At 42.4% G+C, this 15,744-nt stretch overlaps 2 protein-coding genes across 2 annotated transcripts; both read right to left on the bottom strand.

Annotated features, from left to right (window-relative positions):
• Positions 1-2,915: 2,915 nt before the first annotated feature.
• On the bottom strand, positions 2,916-4,812 carry twist1a (twist family bHLH transcription factor 1a). The gene is made up of 2 exons (XM_054764554.1): positions 3,775-4,812; positions 2,916-3,490 (listed from the first exon to the last, which is right to left on the bottom strand). The coding sequence occupies exon 1, from the start codon at positions 4,350-4,352 to the stop codon at positions 3,801-3,803; it is 552 nt and encodes a 183-aa protein (XP_054620529.1). The 5' UTR covers positions 4,353-4,812; the 3' UTR covers positions 2,916-3,490; positions 3,775-3,800.
• A 52-nt stretch (positions 4,813-4,864) lies between these two features.
• LOC129173544 (fer3-like protein) lies at positions 4,865-9,230 on the bottom strand. The gene has a single exon (XM_054764555.1). The coding sequence runs from the start codon at positions 8,479-8,481 to the stop codon at positions 8,056-8,058; it is 426 nt and encodes a 141-aa protein (XP_054620530.1). The 5' UTR covers positions 8,482-9,230; the 3' UTR covers positions 4,865-8,055.
• Between the last annotated feature and the right edge of the window lie 6,514 nt (positions 9,231-15,744).

Genomic DNA, 15,744 nt, shown 5'->3' with positions numbered 1-15,744 from the left:
GAGTGTGCTGATGTGAGATGGGAAACAAAAGCCACAGAACACAAATAAAAAGAGACCGCATGCAAACAAATGCACACTCGTGCACGCACACTGCTTCGGGTTGAGATAAAACACAGATAATTAGCTGTAATGGAGAACAGTCCTGCATGAAAAATAAGTTTGTGTGTGTCTGTGCACGCGTGTGTGTAAGCCCTACCCCCTCCCGTGTCTTCTTGTGGTGTTGAGGGTTAATGTAAACCAGGGCTTGTTACCGTGTTATGGGAAACTTCAAAAAGAAGATGGAGGTGAGGCAGACGTAAAGCTAAAGGAAGTCAAAGGGAGATAAGACAGGTGAGCCAGGAAAGCGTCCAACAAACAGTGGAGTGAGAAGTCCATTCCACTAAGATTCACAGCTTGTCATTTTAAAAACAAACTCAGAGCTGCACCTTTGACTTTCAGATCAGTTTAAGGACGGCAAATCCAACGCAGACCAATTGAAATGGTGATTAATGGCCGGGAGAGAGTGTGTGTTTCAGCCATCAAAGAGCTCATAAATCATTGCACCGTTGAATCCAGATAGCCAGATGCCCTCACGCTGATAACAAGCACTCATCCTTTTACCTTCAAATGCCAAAGAGGAGGCAGGAGCTAAAACACAGAGCCCGCATTCTTTCTCCCGCTCTATTTTGTAGGCGTGAGAAATCTCCCCCTTTGTGTGCCAAACCTATATAATGTGCGTGATGCCCTTGTGTGTGTGTGTGTGTCTGTGTGTCCGGAATCCTCAGAGGTGACATTCCTGTATGTCAGAGCAACAGCCTCAAGTTTAAGATAACACGGCCACGCTGATCTAAGGGTGGGAATTGATTCCCCCCAGTGGCTGGCAAAGGGCTTCAGGTCAGAGCTGATGGCTTTACCTTCTGCACGCAACCCACAACGCAAAAACACACCAATGCCCCAATCATCATGCCCAAACTATCCTATAAGAACAGATGAAAATCTTTAGTGAGTATGTGTGTGTTGTTTTCCTCCATAGCTGTGGTCTGGTTACAGCTCTGACATGGAACATTAACCCTGTTTTCGGTGTGTTTTTGGGTGTGTACTCATTGTGCTCAAAATAATAGCATGGCTCAGGGTTTGGGATGAAAAATGGATTCTATCGCACTCACAAGGTGTAAAAATCATAAAATCCCATACAAGAGCTGGATATCAAGAAATCAGTTTTTACAATGCTCAACTGAGAGATGTTTTTAAAGTTTTTGTTAACTTATTTAGCCCCCAGGACAGCGAAAAATGTGAAGAAATGCTGTTTGATGCAGAATGACGCTGCAGACTGCAGTAACATTATTAAACATGTTGGTTAAACTAAAACCTCGCTCAGTGAATGCTGAACACAATTTTCTTTAAAAAGGCACGATTTTGGATGGAACTCTTGCTTTCGATCTCATTGGATTTGTGTCCAGTGAGTATGTTAAGAGTTTCTGTACGATAGTTACATGAGATGTAACTACCTTATACATTTGTGGCGCAAACAGCTCAATACAAGAGTGCGAACAGGAAGAGAACAAAGATGTCGCTAAAACAGAGCAACAGGAGGCCAACGTTCTGCGATCAAAGGGGGTGGACATGGATGCCAACAACATCCATACATGCTTTCCAATGTCTGGCAGGAATAACAACACACCTGTCAACATCATAAAGTTCATCAACGCCTGACAAAAACGCAACATCGCTAAGAAAGCACACGACTTAAGGAAGCAGGGGAAAATTCGAGGTACTTCGAACACCAAGTGCTAAATTTACATCAGGTTAAATGGAGGACCGGAGGAAGTCAAAGTACTTGCTGTCAAGCACATCAAAGAACTGGGCAAATCTTGAAGATGACATCATCTCAACTACAAGGAAATAAAAGGCACAACTCACAAAGACTCGGTGCGTCTGAACCATCGACAATACCAACTCCACCAAAATGTATCATCAATAAACTAGTGGTCAGTTTATATAGAAAAAACAATGACTTACAAACTGCAATTCTGTTTGTTTTCCATCCGTCCACTTTCTTTGCCGCTTATCCTCATTAGGGTCGCGGGGGTATGCTGGAGCCTATCCCAGCAGCTGACTTCAGGTACACCCTGTTCGTTTTAATTTACTTTAATGTTAATATACTTGACCTCAGTGTTTTGTCTCCACATATTCTGAGTTATTCTTGTTTAGCATTTTATTACATATTTATCTTTTTATTTTTGAATTTGTATTTGTTCCATAACACGGCACAAGGTTTATAAACACAGGAGGAGAACAAAGGTGAAATGTTGTATACCACCTGCAGTGGTCGGTGATGTTCTAACTGCAGGGACACAGGTTAGGACTTCTTGATAGTCCAGTCCAGTCCAGTCCAGTACAGAGCCACATACAAATGCTACAATAAATTTGCAACCAAACCCTACTTAGGTCCAAAGGAATCATGATGTACTTCCACAAACCTGCAAAGTACATTAAAGTAAAATCCAAATCCCCACGAGAAGCATTGTTTTCGGTATTTCTTTTGAGCGTGCATAGCTAGCCATCTTCTTCAATTGCAACGACAGGTATGTAATCGCAGTCCAGTTGGCATCCTGACCCGTATCCACCCCTTTATCTGTGAAAGCTCTCCAGGATAACCGTGGCAGCACCTGCAGGAGTCTCCTCTTGATCGACCTGTGACTCGGGAGGACATCTGGGAATATCATGCGTGCTTCCCGCTGCTCCACGTTCACACTGTTCAAACGACCCACCGGCTAATTATGGCTTTCCCAGATCCCCGAGTGCAAGAAAACACTGCGGAATAATCCAAAGGTATGAGCTGTTTTCTTTCACCCTCCCTCCACTGTGTTTTAGCTAACTGGGGGGGTTCAGCCACAACAAAAGTAAATAAACTCTCTTGATTAACTGGGAAAGGCTAAAGCTATAGGAAATGACTTTGTTGCAAATACTTTTAGTTTATTATTGAGGAACAATTAAAGGAACACTACCCAGAAAGATACTTTCATTTGTTTATTACCAAATATTTACAACTTTCAGAATGTGCAGACCCACAAATCCACTCAGCATTCTGTTATACCCCCAAATAAATAACTCTTTTATTTGATAGGGGTGTGGGGAGGTGGATTTGGTACCAGTAAAAAAATAAATACAAATAGTCCATTTGCTGTGAAACATTGTCACGAGGAATGTGAAAGAATTTGTGTTTTTTCTCTCGTGTTTCCAAACAGAGCAAGTTCCTCCAGTCCGAGCTCGTTTTTTTTTTATGTTTGTTTTTACAACATTCATATAGTCGCAGTGGTCTTTCTTCATATCCGTCTTGTCGTATAAGTGCTCCCTTGCAAACATAACAGTCCCTGCAACGGGAAATATCGCACATCCCCGCTCTCCTTGGAGGAATGAAACTCAGCAGCTGGGGCCTCAGCTGCACTTTTGCATGGTTCAGTCTGTCAGAAGATTTGGACTGACGCATTGGCTCTTCAAAGTGGATGATCTGTGAAAGAAATACCGCTATTATTAAGATGGAAATATTAAGTAGAGCACATAATGGGTTGATTTTTATTATTTATTGCAGCACTATACAGTAGTAGACATCTCACTTCTTCACTGTATATGAACATTTTAGTAGTTATAGTTTTGTGAGCTCAAATATGATCAGAAAAGCACATTGGAAATGACGTCCAATGGCAACATTATTGGATAACACCAGTGCGTAAAAGGCGAACCAATTTGGCACCAGTCCTCTCTACTTGTAAACTATAAGCAACTCCATCTTACCATGTTGTCCCATCCGGGCAGCCCCACTAATGAGATGTGGTGGACACGGACCAGGAGCCCCCCATCCTCCACACCGAGAAGGCATAGCTGAGGCGTTCGTGCGCCACGTAGCTGCAGCTGGACCCCCGCGCGTCCGACTCGTCGCTCTGCAGAACTTCACACAGGAAGTCGATGTACCGGGCGGCCAGCTTGAGCGTCTGTATTTTGCTGAGCTTGTCGGACGGCAGCGTGGGGATGATCTTGCGTAGCGACGTGAAGGCCTCGTTGAGCGATTGCGTCCGTTGACGCTCTCGGATGTTGGCCATGACGCGCTGGGTCTGCAAGTCGTCGATGGAGCGGGCTGGGCTGCTGCTGGCTTCGCTGCTTCCCGCGCTTCCACCAACGCGCTCACAGCTCTTCCTGCATCGCTTCTTCGCCACACTTTGACTCTCCACGTCCAAGTCTTCCTCTAGCTCGCCTGTGCTCCTACGCGGCGCCGCCGCCCGCCGCTTCCTGGCGCCCCTCCTCGGTAGTTGACGCTCGGTCTCCTCCTCACTGTTCCCTGCACTGTCCATTGGGGAGGAGTCGTCTTCCCGCATTCTTCAGTACCTTTCAAAAACTCCTAACCCGAGTCCCTCCGGTTAGAACATCACCAAACACTACAGGTGACAAGAAAAGTGCAGCCTGTGTGTTGATATTAACGCAAACGTGGTGCACGGTGGAGAGGCAGAGGTGTCTCCCACGTTCTTATAGTGGGGAGCGGGATGGAGGATTTTGGGGAGCGCTGTGATTGGGTGAGGAGGGACGTAACATAATACCGCTGCAGAAGAATAACTCGCGTTCATATCAGACACAGAGTAGGAACTGGAAGGCACAAAAATGGGAAAAGGGGAGTTGGTGGTTTTGTGCACAAGATATTTTGATTGGCGTCTTCTTATCTGGGGTGCTTCTGCACTTCTGCTGTACAGAAGCTTTGGTTGTACTTAAAAGTTGTAGTTCAATTGTTGAAAAAAATCAGACCCTTTAAGACAGGGTGGGTTTTTCCACATAAGTCAAATCAAAGAATGGGTCATTTGGAAATTTCACATTTTGTAAAAAAAAAAAAAAAAAAAGGACGAAAAAAAAAGCCTAAAATAAATCCAATAAGCTAAGAAGTTATTTACAGTATTTGGCTTTGGAGTGAAATGTCAGGATGAATCTATAATACACTACAACCTGTGGACACAAACTTAATTTGACGTTCTCTAAACCTTTTAATGCGCATGTCCAACTGTTAAGTGTTTCAGTACTTTTGCACAACTTGTTCTCTATCAATGAGCTAAACGCCACAATTCAAAACTGTATGATCCATTAATGGACTGGTAAATGTCCTGGTTCAATTAGAACTGGCGTTAGAGGAGTCCTCTTCATCATGCTGCTTACATTTTGACATCATGAGACCGAGACACTTATCAATTGATCAACAGTACATCGCCAGTGCGAGGCTTTGAACGGGATGTTCTCAGAGGGAAGTGGCCACTGAGCTGAGAGTGTCACAGAGTGTCATCAATAGTGAGCGATCAGTCAGAGTAGAAACATCACAGAAAGCCAGAATGTACGCAGTTACTTGTTCGAGAACAACGAGTTGTGTAAAAAAGGTGAACATTGAACAGTTGCACATGTATGTAGGGCTGCAACTAATGATTATTTCTCAGTCAATTAATCTGGAGATTATTGTTTCGATTAATCACGTAATCGGTTAGGCCCTCAACGGACCAGTTCAATATAACCAAACACAAACAGTTAGTGGTGATGATGTCGAACACTGTTTTCCAAAGTCAAAGCTGATGTGTGTGAATGTCTCGTCTTGTCTAGAACACAAAGATAACAGGTCTGCTTTCATGGATGGCTAAGGAAATCTAAAAATATTCACATTTGATAGGCTGAAATCAGAGGATATTTACTGTACATTTTTAAATAAAAAAACGATGAATCCATTACTAGAATAGTTGATCAACTGGATATCAATCAGTCATTGAGTCGTCGATTAATTGTTGCAGATCTAGACATACAAGGCGTACAGAAATGGACAAAAGGTCAAATAAAGTTCACCTGTAAAGGTTATCCTGTAGTTTAGGTTAATGCAAAATTTTCGCCTGAAAGCCGAATATCCTTAACCTTTTGGAAGTGTAGTGTAGGAACAAAGGAACAAAAACAGCCCGCTTGTCAGCTTTGTGTTATTACCATTGACATTTCAACATTAGTTCATCTCTTAAATTAACGCTCTTTTGCAGTTTTTTTTTTGTCATTTATGCAGTTCTTTTTTTGTTTTGTGCCATGGGTCAATAAAAAATGAGCTGCGGGACGCACCTAGACACCTGTGCTTTAAAGCTTAACGACAGGACGCACAATGATGTGAATATATTGAACAGTGTACTGGATATACTGCATAGGTTTTATAGGTACTGTATGTTCCAACACTTACCATATTACAACCTATTATACCTCTAAATATATGTTTTTGAGTGCATTCATTTGCTTATTTAAGATGGAATGAAAAACTACCCCCAGAAAATACATTTTTGCCCTTTAGGTAAACTTTTCCAAATGTTGAATCACCACCATTAGAAGCATTATAGATTCTATGTATATAAACTTTTCGTTCTTATATAGTGAGGATTATACTTTAGGTTACCAACAATGGTTCCTTGCCTTATTAATAAAGGGTTATGCTACATCATACAGTGCACTCATGACTCCTGTAGCCTTTTCAATGCATGCAAGCCCTGCATGTCACAAGGGAATAGCCCTAACCAAACCCCTAAAGGTACAAAGTGTACTAAAATAGGATCACAGCAGGGAGGGGTGTGCCTCTAGACCCATTCTGCCATAATGCATCCTCCATATGACTGATAATTAGACTCCAAGGTAACTGTTTAATCCTTTTTCCAGGTGTCAATTAGTGAGTGATAATGATGCACTTAAAGGCTTTCAACATAGCACAATATCGACTCGTCCAGTCTAGACACAGCCATGTGAACAGTGGTGGCGGCTAAAAAATAAACCCAGTGAAACACAGGAGGTTGTAACAGCAGGAGGCCTCTGCTCCATCGTAACCAGACCGACGTGTTTATTTTCCCGTCAGCGGCCCCGCGTTGAGGTATGCGCTTAAATGGGTCTGACCCCCGCGGGGACCTCGACACCGCGGCTCAGGTTTAAAAGACGCCCCGTCCCAGGGAGCTCTCAGGGCGGATCCGTGCTCGCAGCGGGGTCGCCAAGGAGGTGTACGGGCCATGGGCGTAAAGCAAACACTGGAGGTGATGAAGAGACTTGTGGAGAGCCAAAAACGAGTCAGTCTTTTTTCAGGCCAGAAAATAAAATCCAGTGAAGCTGAAATCGTCTGGAAGTGGCTTGCGATGCGAAATAAAGCCATGGATCACCCACGGGGGCCCTGCCCGGCGGATCAACCCATTTACACCTCCGTGTCAAAGATAATATCCAGCGTCACGGTGAGCCTCGGATTTGTGATTTAAGTCCTCATTTGCACTTGGCAGAGATAATAAGGTCTTTCACTGACAGTGTCAACAAACTTGTTTGTTTTAGCGTTCCTCACACTTGGTTGGAGGCCAGACAGGTGAGATGCATTCGCTCTCCATGGTGCTGAAAAGAAACTCACCTGCCTGATGCCTCGTCTGCTGTGTTTTAATAACATACAGCTATGAATAGAATAAGGCAAGACTGTACAAAAGCATTATTAAAATCAACCCGCAAGCAGACACTTCATTAGGTACACATGCACAATTGAATGAAATAAAAAAAGGGGCTTGTGCTTCCATATAGGGGAGGAAATATTAGAAACGCCTCTCGGTATGATTCAGTTCTTAAAATACAACAAACTTTTACTTTTTAGGACACGCACAAGGATATTAAAACATCCCAATAGATGCATTCATTTAAATTATTTATGTATTCTGCAGTTTTCAGTAGTGTCGAATCACACTGCATGTTTTCTACTGATAATATCGCGAGGTACAAATATGCAATGCACGACTACAAAATTCTTCCACACACAAAAAATGTAACAGCTCAGTGACAGTCTGCTCTCATTCGAATGTGCAGGTGTACCTAATGTTGCGGCCGGCTAGTGAATACTGGTCTCAATTGCAGTTTTACAGAGAAGTTACTCTTTAGACTACTGCAATTGTAATAATGAACAAGGCTTACTCTGTAGACTCCAAGTATTTTGCAACTTTTAAGGATGTTTTCTTAAAACGTTTTAGCAGCTCCAGTTGCTATTGTCATCAGGTGACAGGGATGTTGTGGTCAAGTGTTCTCCAGTAGGTCCTTCATGAAGGAGATGTAGACGATGGCCAGCCGCAGTGTCTCAATGCGGGACAATCTCTTCTCATAGGCGAAGGTTGGCACTTTCTTCCTGAGTGTATCAAACGCCTCATTCAGGCTAAACATGCGCTTCCTTTCCCGCACGTTGGCCGCCTGCCGCTGGACCACTGTGATGACCCTCCTCCGTTTGGACCTGCCCGAGCCTCCGCGGCCGCAGCACATGCCCGGGCCGGTGACCAGATGCGCGGATGTTCTGTGCTCTGGGCTCCAAGACGAGTCACTCTCATTGTGCCTTGATGGACTGTCATCCACCTGCTCCATCGCGCGCACCGGCGGGAAATGCATCAGGTTTACATTATTCACAAAATGGATCAAGGTAGAGTCCAATAGGCGACTCTGCATCTGCATTCTAAGTCCAAAGCTGCTGTTCCTGCAATCCTTTAATATGCTCTCTCTATCACCAGCAGCACGGGAGAATCTCTTATAAGTGAAACCAGCTTTTGTCCAAATCCGGATGGAACACGACAGGGTGAGATCCTCTTTGGCTGAAGTCCAAAGGCCTTTCCTGCTGTTTCAATAAGTGGCCTGCATGTGGCACACAAAACATATCCACAAGTGGCTTAAAAAAGGCCAAGCAGAACCTCCAGGACCTCTCCAAATGATGCGATGTCCTCTTGGAGGGCCTTAAATGAGCTTCTGAAGAACAGGAGGCTCTTGACAGGAGGGTCATGCAGTCTTATTTGCACTTTCCCTTCTTCTTCACAGGCTAAATAAGCACACTTTTATCACTTAAACAGCCCGGGAGAAGACCAAACAGAACATTCCCTAACAGCCAATACACAGCAAAAATCTCTTCTGTTGCAAATTAGAGCAAATAACTGTTCAGTTTCCATGGCAGAGGAGAGTCCACAAGGGCGCTTAGACGGCTTGTAGTGTGGATTTGAATCCCCAGAAGACAATACCTGGCCATAAAGACCTCTTAAGTGCACACAGTGATTGCGCTAAATGTTTCTTCAGGGGTCTTGTCAATATAGCAATTCATAAATGTATGAATTTTTTGAAAATGAACACGATGGAAAATTAAATTACACGTGGCGTCTAAATGGATAGAAATTAAATTTCCCCCCAGCTCACCCCTGCAGTCAAGATCAGCTGTAATGAGCCAGGAAGACTCAAAAACACAAAGTGATCTTGCTCTTACGGCAACACACGCGCATCAGATATGATCAGTCCCCTTCAGAGTCTCCATTAGTTTCTTGCAGTAGAATAACTTCAGAGTCAAAAGAATGAACGTGCACGCGGTTTTTAAGTTACTGCGTGCAAATTCCAACTGTTACTGTGACAGTAGTTTAGAGCATTTCAGAATAAAGTTTCGCAACTAAACACAAACGCTTAAAGTAACACGGCCATACAGGTGTAAAAAGAAGCTAAGCACCGTTCTGTATAAATCGTGTACTCACCCTTTGACGATGCTCGTAGGGCCGTTCTCGTCACATTAAGATGAAATGCAGCTCATTTTCTTTTTTCGTTTTCGTCCCTTTCGCCATATTGTCCTGAGCAGCCAGGACAGAGACGCGTGTTCAGCTTCCCTACATCGCGATAAGCTCCATTTCTGCTTCTACGGCCATCCGCACGTTCTTTCCTCTTTGTCCTCATTGGGGCTCGCCTGTGGTGACCTCGCAAAATCTGGGGGGGGAAAGGCAAAGAAAAAGCAAAACCATGTTCACCGAGCACTAAGTCTCACAGACGCTAATAACACTAATGATATGACATAGCTAATATTAATAAACGTGGTACGTGATAACTCTCCACAACTATGGTATGCCATGAAAATGGGCTTATATTATTTATAATGTGTTATTTGGAGTCATAGAATACATTATTATGTCGTATTTCATATCAAATTGTGTATACGTCTATGTTGTTATGCATTTATGTTATTTATACATGAGACAATCCAATACAATAATGATCTGTAAGCAGGAGTAAATATAAGATTGTAAGAACGAGTGTATATTACTTACGTGGTGTTATGCTGTATGACATAACACACTATTACTGTTACAAAGGAACAATAACAACACCAAATCACAAAGATTGTAAGTATTCCAGTTATATTGTGTCATATATTTACGAGCTGTCTACACTTTATGGTTATTTGGAGATGTTATCCTCGTTATGAACGGGTCAGTTTTAGCAAAGCATCCTGCAGGTCATCAAAAGCGATGATTCTGTATACTAAAGCGCATGTGAGAGTGTTTATATTGAACACACAACTGGATCTTTGTCATCTCCCTCTCTGTTTTTCTGTCAGGCAGATAAACATGATGGGACATTCCGTCGGTCGTCCTGGAAACGCTGAGAAAGCGCAGCTGGGCGGTAGAATATGAGGTAATCTCACCCCGGGGCTGCTGGGTAAATATTGGTCTTAAATAAGGAGTAAAGCCCCCCCCCGAAAAGAGGCGCACAAACACACCTACAGGGCTTTATCCCGGTTTTGTCTGAGTGGAAACACACAGGACAGGCCTTCAAACACAGACCGACTCCTTAATGAGCCGTTTCCTGCGCTCTGCTCTTATTTATTGGGTTTCTCAGTGTGAAATTAATGATGACTTTTTGCCGTGACTAAATGTTTGTGGAAGTAAACATTGGCGGGCCGGCACATACAAACAAAAGTGTGGAACTGCAAGCTTGCGATGACATCTGGACTGCGTGCGAAAGGACAAACTACACATTTGCAGACAGGTTTAAAGTTTGCTCATAAATACTACACTCATGCCTTGTAGCTTTACAGCGAAGGGGAGCGCTTAACACCAAATCCCTTTTGGATGTTAGTCCTATACTGTATATCGCAGGTAACACAGGTATCCTATTTCAAATGCACATACAAGAATAAGTTACACTACGGAGAGGACATCCTGGGCTTTCCAGTGACTGTTGTGATTTGTTGCGATTTTGTTCAATGAAGTCAAAAATCTGTCTTCCCATTTTTTCCCCCAACTTTATTCAGTAATCGAGTATATAAAGGAAGAAACCGAGACTACATGGAACCAAAATATAAACACTTTTGTTTCTGCTCCCATTTTTCATAAGCTGAACTAAAGCATTGCGTGAAAAATAAACACAATTTGTGGCTAACAATATTGTGACTTTTTTTCCCCCCCACTCCAAGGAATTATTTTATGGAAAACAAAATGAACCTTTTATTTTTCTGGGTCTTAGGAGGCTGGCTGTGTTGTCCTTCCAACCCCGCCCCCCCCAACTTCTCTTTTTTTTAACAGTATTGTCTCACAAGTGTTAAAAGAAGTTAACCACGATTACTTTGAAAACAATCTCAGGATGTCACACACAAGACACCATTGGGACACCCATAGGACAAAAGTATTAGGACACTGGAGTCTTACAGCTTACTCAACGTTTCTTCTTCTCTTGTTACTTTCCTCCCTGTTAACGCCACTTGTTGAGGCCGGTCATCCCTGGGATAAGATGTAAACCGTTTTGCTGTTTCAGTGTTGGCTTCATACCTTACGGTCGTCTCACGTGCTTCCTAACAACCTTTAGTGAGGTTGGTCCTTCATTTGGACTACAAAAATACCCAGAAAGCCAAATAAAAAAGGAAAAAACACACGCTTCAAGTTAAACTGCCATGTCATACCTGAGGTGGTTCGAATTGTGAAGTTTTGGCAAACTTTCGGGTTTTAGTTTTGGTTATGGTTTATTTGTTTCGGACATGCTCACAAGTAACAACATCACATGATTACATTTGCACAATACAACAGGTCCGAAAAGGGGGCGTAACAAGGAGCGCTTATTTACCCCTTCTCCATATCAACAGTATTACTGATAATGCATTCATGTATGACTCTCAATCATTTGTGCATTTTATATTTGTATTATTTTATTGTTACATTTATATTTTATGCATTTCTTATCATTTTAATATTAATTATTTTATTATTAATAATATCTTACTCTGTGTAAGTGGCACCATTTTCTAACAGGGAGGAAAAATAATAGATTGCGAAGCAATAAATAAATATAGCTTATGCCTTGATGAAAGAAAGAAAAGAAGGAAGAAAAGTGTTGACAAAAATAAAACACACAAAACAAGTAAATAGGAGTGGATAAAAAACAATATGGCGTGTGCATGTTAGGAATGGAATATTTTATATTAATTTAAAAAAAAACCAAAAAACAGGGGTCTCCAAAGTGCGGTCAGGGGGCCATTTCCTGTCCATGGATTTTTTTTTGGACCCGCGGCACTTTGTAGAAATAAATTTAAAACTGAAAAAAAACCCCGGCAAAACTTGGAAAACAAGAGCAAACACAAAGCTCTGTTTTTAAATGTGTAATCTTTGTCTTTGGTGAGAGGGAAAATAGGTTTGATAAAATTGAGAACCTCTGGCTTAGGGGCCTTGGCATGACTGGTAATATGCATCAGTGCAGTGACGCATTTCCTCTACAATCACGATGCATCATTCAACTGCAGGAAAGCACCTCGGCATCCAAGCAGTGGCGTCATATTGGCACCGTAGCTTGTTGCTGTATGTTTCAATTTGTTTGCACACTATTAACCTTCACATGGAGCTGAAAATGAGAGCAGGCGAGGGGCGCGTCAAGGAAGTGACTAACTCCTGACCGATCCACTACTTCTTTAGCGTGTCAGCCTTTCCTCCCTTCACTCTGCGCACCCACACGCTAACTCATTGGCTCGCTTGCCTCACCTTCCAGCAGCATCTCCGCTCCTAATAGGCTGAATGCATCAGCCAATCGCCAATCACGGGATGTTTACACAGCTGGGTGGCCAAGTTAAAGGTGGGGCTTGTGCAAAGTGTGTGCGGTTCATGGAAGTTGCTGGATAAAAGCCAATAGCATGATACTGTACTCTATATCTCCGCTACAAATCCCTCCTTCTGACTTCCTTCCACGCCACAGCTCCTCCTTTCTGAAAGAGCCCACCCCTGAACTCAACCCTCGTCACACATAAAATCTCACCGCTGCCCTACCCTCCATCAGCCATGTCAACACCTTTCCTTCTCTCCTCTTAGTGTTTTCACAAAAGAAGGTCACACACTCTGTACCCATGTTTCCTAAAGGTGCTATGTTTCAGTGTGTTCTCAATTCTCGTTCGTGATACTGATGATGGATTGCACAAACAGCACAACTGCACTATGCAATAATGACCGTAACTTCCGGTGTATAAGATGCACCGGTCTTTAAGCCACACCCACTACATTTACAGCGAAAAACAGATTTGTACATATATAAGCCTCACATGTGCATGTCATAAAAAGACAGGCAGCTCTTTATTTGACAGGAGCCAATCATGACCTATGAAAAAGCTCAAAACAGGCTTATCAACCCATTGGAAATCGCAGGAGGTCATTACTCAATATAAGAGTCTGACTCTGGCGGCCATGGCAGCCGTTGGCCAATAAACTGCTCTGCTGGGAATGATGCATGTGGGAAGAAGTTCAAATAGTCGCTGTTTTTTTTATTATTTTAAACTCATATTGGTACCGGTCTTGTATATTCCTTAGCTACCTTTTAAGTGTTAAGTTGCTGTGTGATAATTTCAGCCTTCTGTCTGACAGTCGGACTGTTATATTGAGTAATGACCTCCTGCGATTTCCGATGGCTTGATAAGCTCGTTGCGAGTTTTCCCATGTCAAAGAGCTACCTGGTCCTCACAGACTCGTGCACGCCACAATGTTTTTTTCATGACGTGGACATGCGCGGCTTATTTATGTACAAATCTTTTTCTCTACACCGGAAATTACGGTATATGTCTCTAACAGTCAATCTGTATTATGGTCATTATTCTCTTTATAATTGCATGTGATGGATCTCAGTGTTCTTAATATTGAGGTTTGTGGTTTTCTACTATCAGGTTAGCATTAAAATAAGGCAACCCTGCGTATACCTTTGTCCTTTCCTTTGCGTTTTGCGCTACTGGAGTTATGAAGACTGTCTAGACAGCCGTGATTACCTTGTGATTAAGTCAGACCTTGATTAATCTCACTGGGCTGCATAGTTGTGTGGACATTTAAATAACTTCCTGTGCCTACGTTTTTTTGTGAGGAAAAAAAAAATCAAACAATGAAATGAGCTTTGACAAGGTGCTATTTCCCTTTAATAAAACACGTGTAAGAAGAATGCAGAAGGGTCTAAAACTCCTTAACTTCAATCTGCGTTGATAAGGCATATAATGGATGACACGATGAGCCAGAAGAGTGTAATCTTGCTTAGATCCTAAGAATGGTAATCATGGCTGCATTAGGGAGGCGCTTGCGAGTTTGGCTATCATTCTTTTAAACAATGTGGACCTCAAACCGAAAATGTTTGTGGACCTCAGCAGGGAAGCCGCCTGGTCCAGACTCTCTTTAGTTATTGGCCATGCCATTGAGTGCACTGCAATACCTCAGGGGAATAAGGGAGTATTTGCTTTTTCTTGTATAACATGTGGTAATTTAATGGCACTCAGGAATTTATGGATGACATCAATATTTGTGTTAAAATCTGAGGCGCATATTTCCTCTCAGAAGTTCATAAGTGTATCATTTATAATTGCTGCCGAGTCATTTATTAACGTATTAACGGCTTTTAGCTTTGTTTGGTTTAATTAAGATGTGCCAGATATTTACTGAGCCTGTTATCATATTCAAGATTGTTATATCTGGCATCCACCACGAGACATTTCTCTGCTCTATTTTATATTTTCTTAATTCAAATATCTTTTCGGGATATGGGTTCAAGTAATATTTGTCTTGTGAAATGAGACTTTTCCTTCCTTAGACTGGTCGAGTTGCAAACACACACTCACCCACCCTTAGAGATTCACTGGACTTAAGAGGTCAGAATGAGTTGTTCGCCTCGGGCTGACTTGGTGCTCTAGGGCTCATGGCAGCGACGCGCATCCTTCGCACAGTTAGCCGAGAATGCGCCCCCCTCGGATGGTGGGGCCATACGCGCAGCGCGTGCGCTCTTCACTCGGCCAAATTTCATCTGTCCTTTAAAAAAAAAAAAAAAGTACAGTGGAACCAACAACATCAAAGACTATGCACTTGGGAACAATCTGTCCCTATTACAAAGCAATTTTTCCTCATAGGAAATTGAATTAATCAGTTCCATGGTCGAGCTGTCACCATCATAACCTTTACTAACCGTACAGTAATAATAAATAACCAAAGTGTGTGCTCACCCTTAATGATGACGGACACGTGCATAGGAGTCTTCTCATTGTCATCTTAGCCATATTGTACTGAACAGCCAGGACAGAGATGTGTGTACCGTTTTCTGCTTCCACATTTGTCATCACCAGTACCCTTCTGCAGCGGCATCACACAAAAAAATACAAACAAGGCAAAGAAAAAGCATTTAATTCCTTTCTATTCTTTCTGTATTGAAGTCTCGCTACGGTAGATTTACTGTCGTGTGTGATTTTCCAGGAACTTTTTGGCTCTTTTGGCATTTCATTTTTGAGATTCCACTCAGTATCCAACTTTTTACCGTTTTTTTTTTCAACAATAAAAATGATTTTTCTTTCGGTTTTAAACTTCTAAAATTCAGATAAACATTCTTTTGACGAGACATTGTGATTGCACAAGGCAAAAACTGCTATTATGTTGCACGTACAAAAGTAAACCCAACCAATCCATAGTTACCGAGGGC

Source organism: Dunckerocampus dactyliophorus, chromosome 20 (genome assembly GCF_027744805.1).
Source record: "Dunckerocampus dactyliophorus isolate RoL2022-P2 chromosome 20, RoL_Ddac_1.1, whole genome shotgun sequence".
Taxonomy (NCBI): Eukaryota; Metazoa; Chordata; class Actinopteri; order Syngnathiformes; family Syngnathidae; genus Dunckerocampus; species Dunckerocampus dactyliophorus.
This window is presented reverse-complemented; position numbering and strand designations above follow the sequence as displayed.

Coding starts and splice junctions, on each gene's coding strand:
- twist1a (XM_054764554.1), bottom strand. CDS start 4,352: ATGCGGGAAGACGACTCCTCCCCAATGGACAGTGCAGGGAACAGTGAG.
- LOC129173544 (XM_054764555.1), bottom strand. CDS start 8,481: ATGCAGATGCAGAGTCGCCTATTGGACTCTACCTTGATCCATTTTGTG.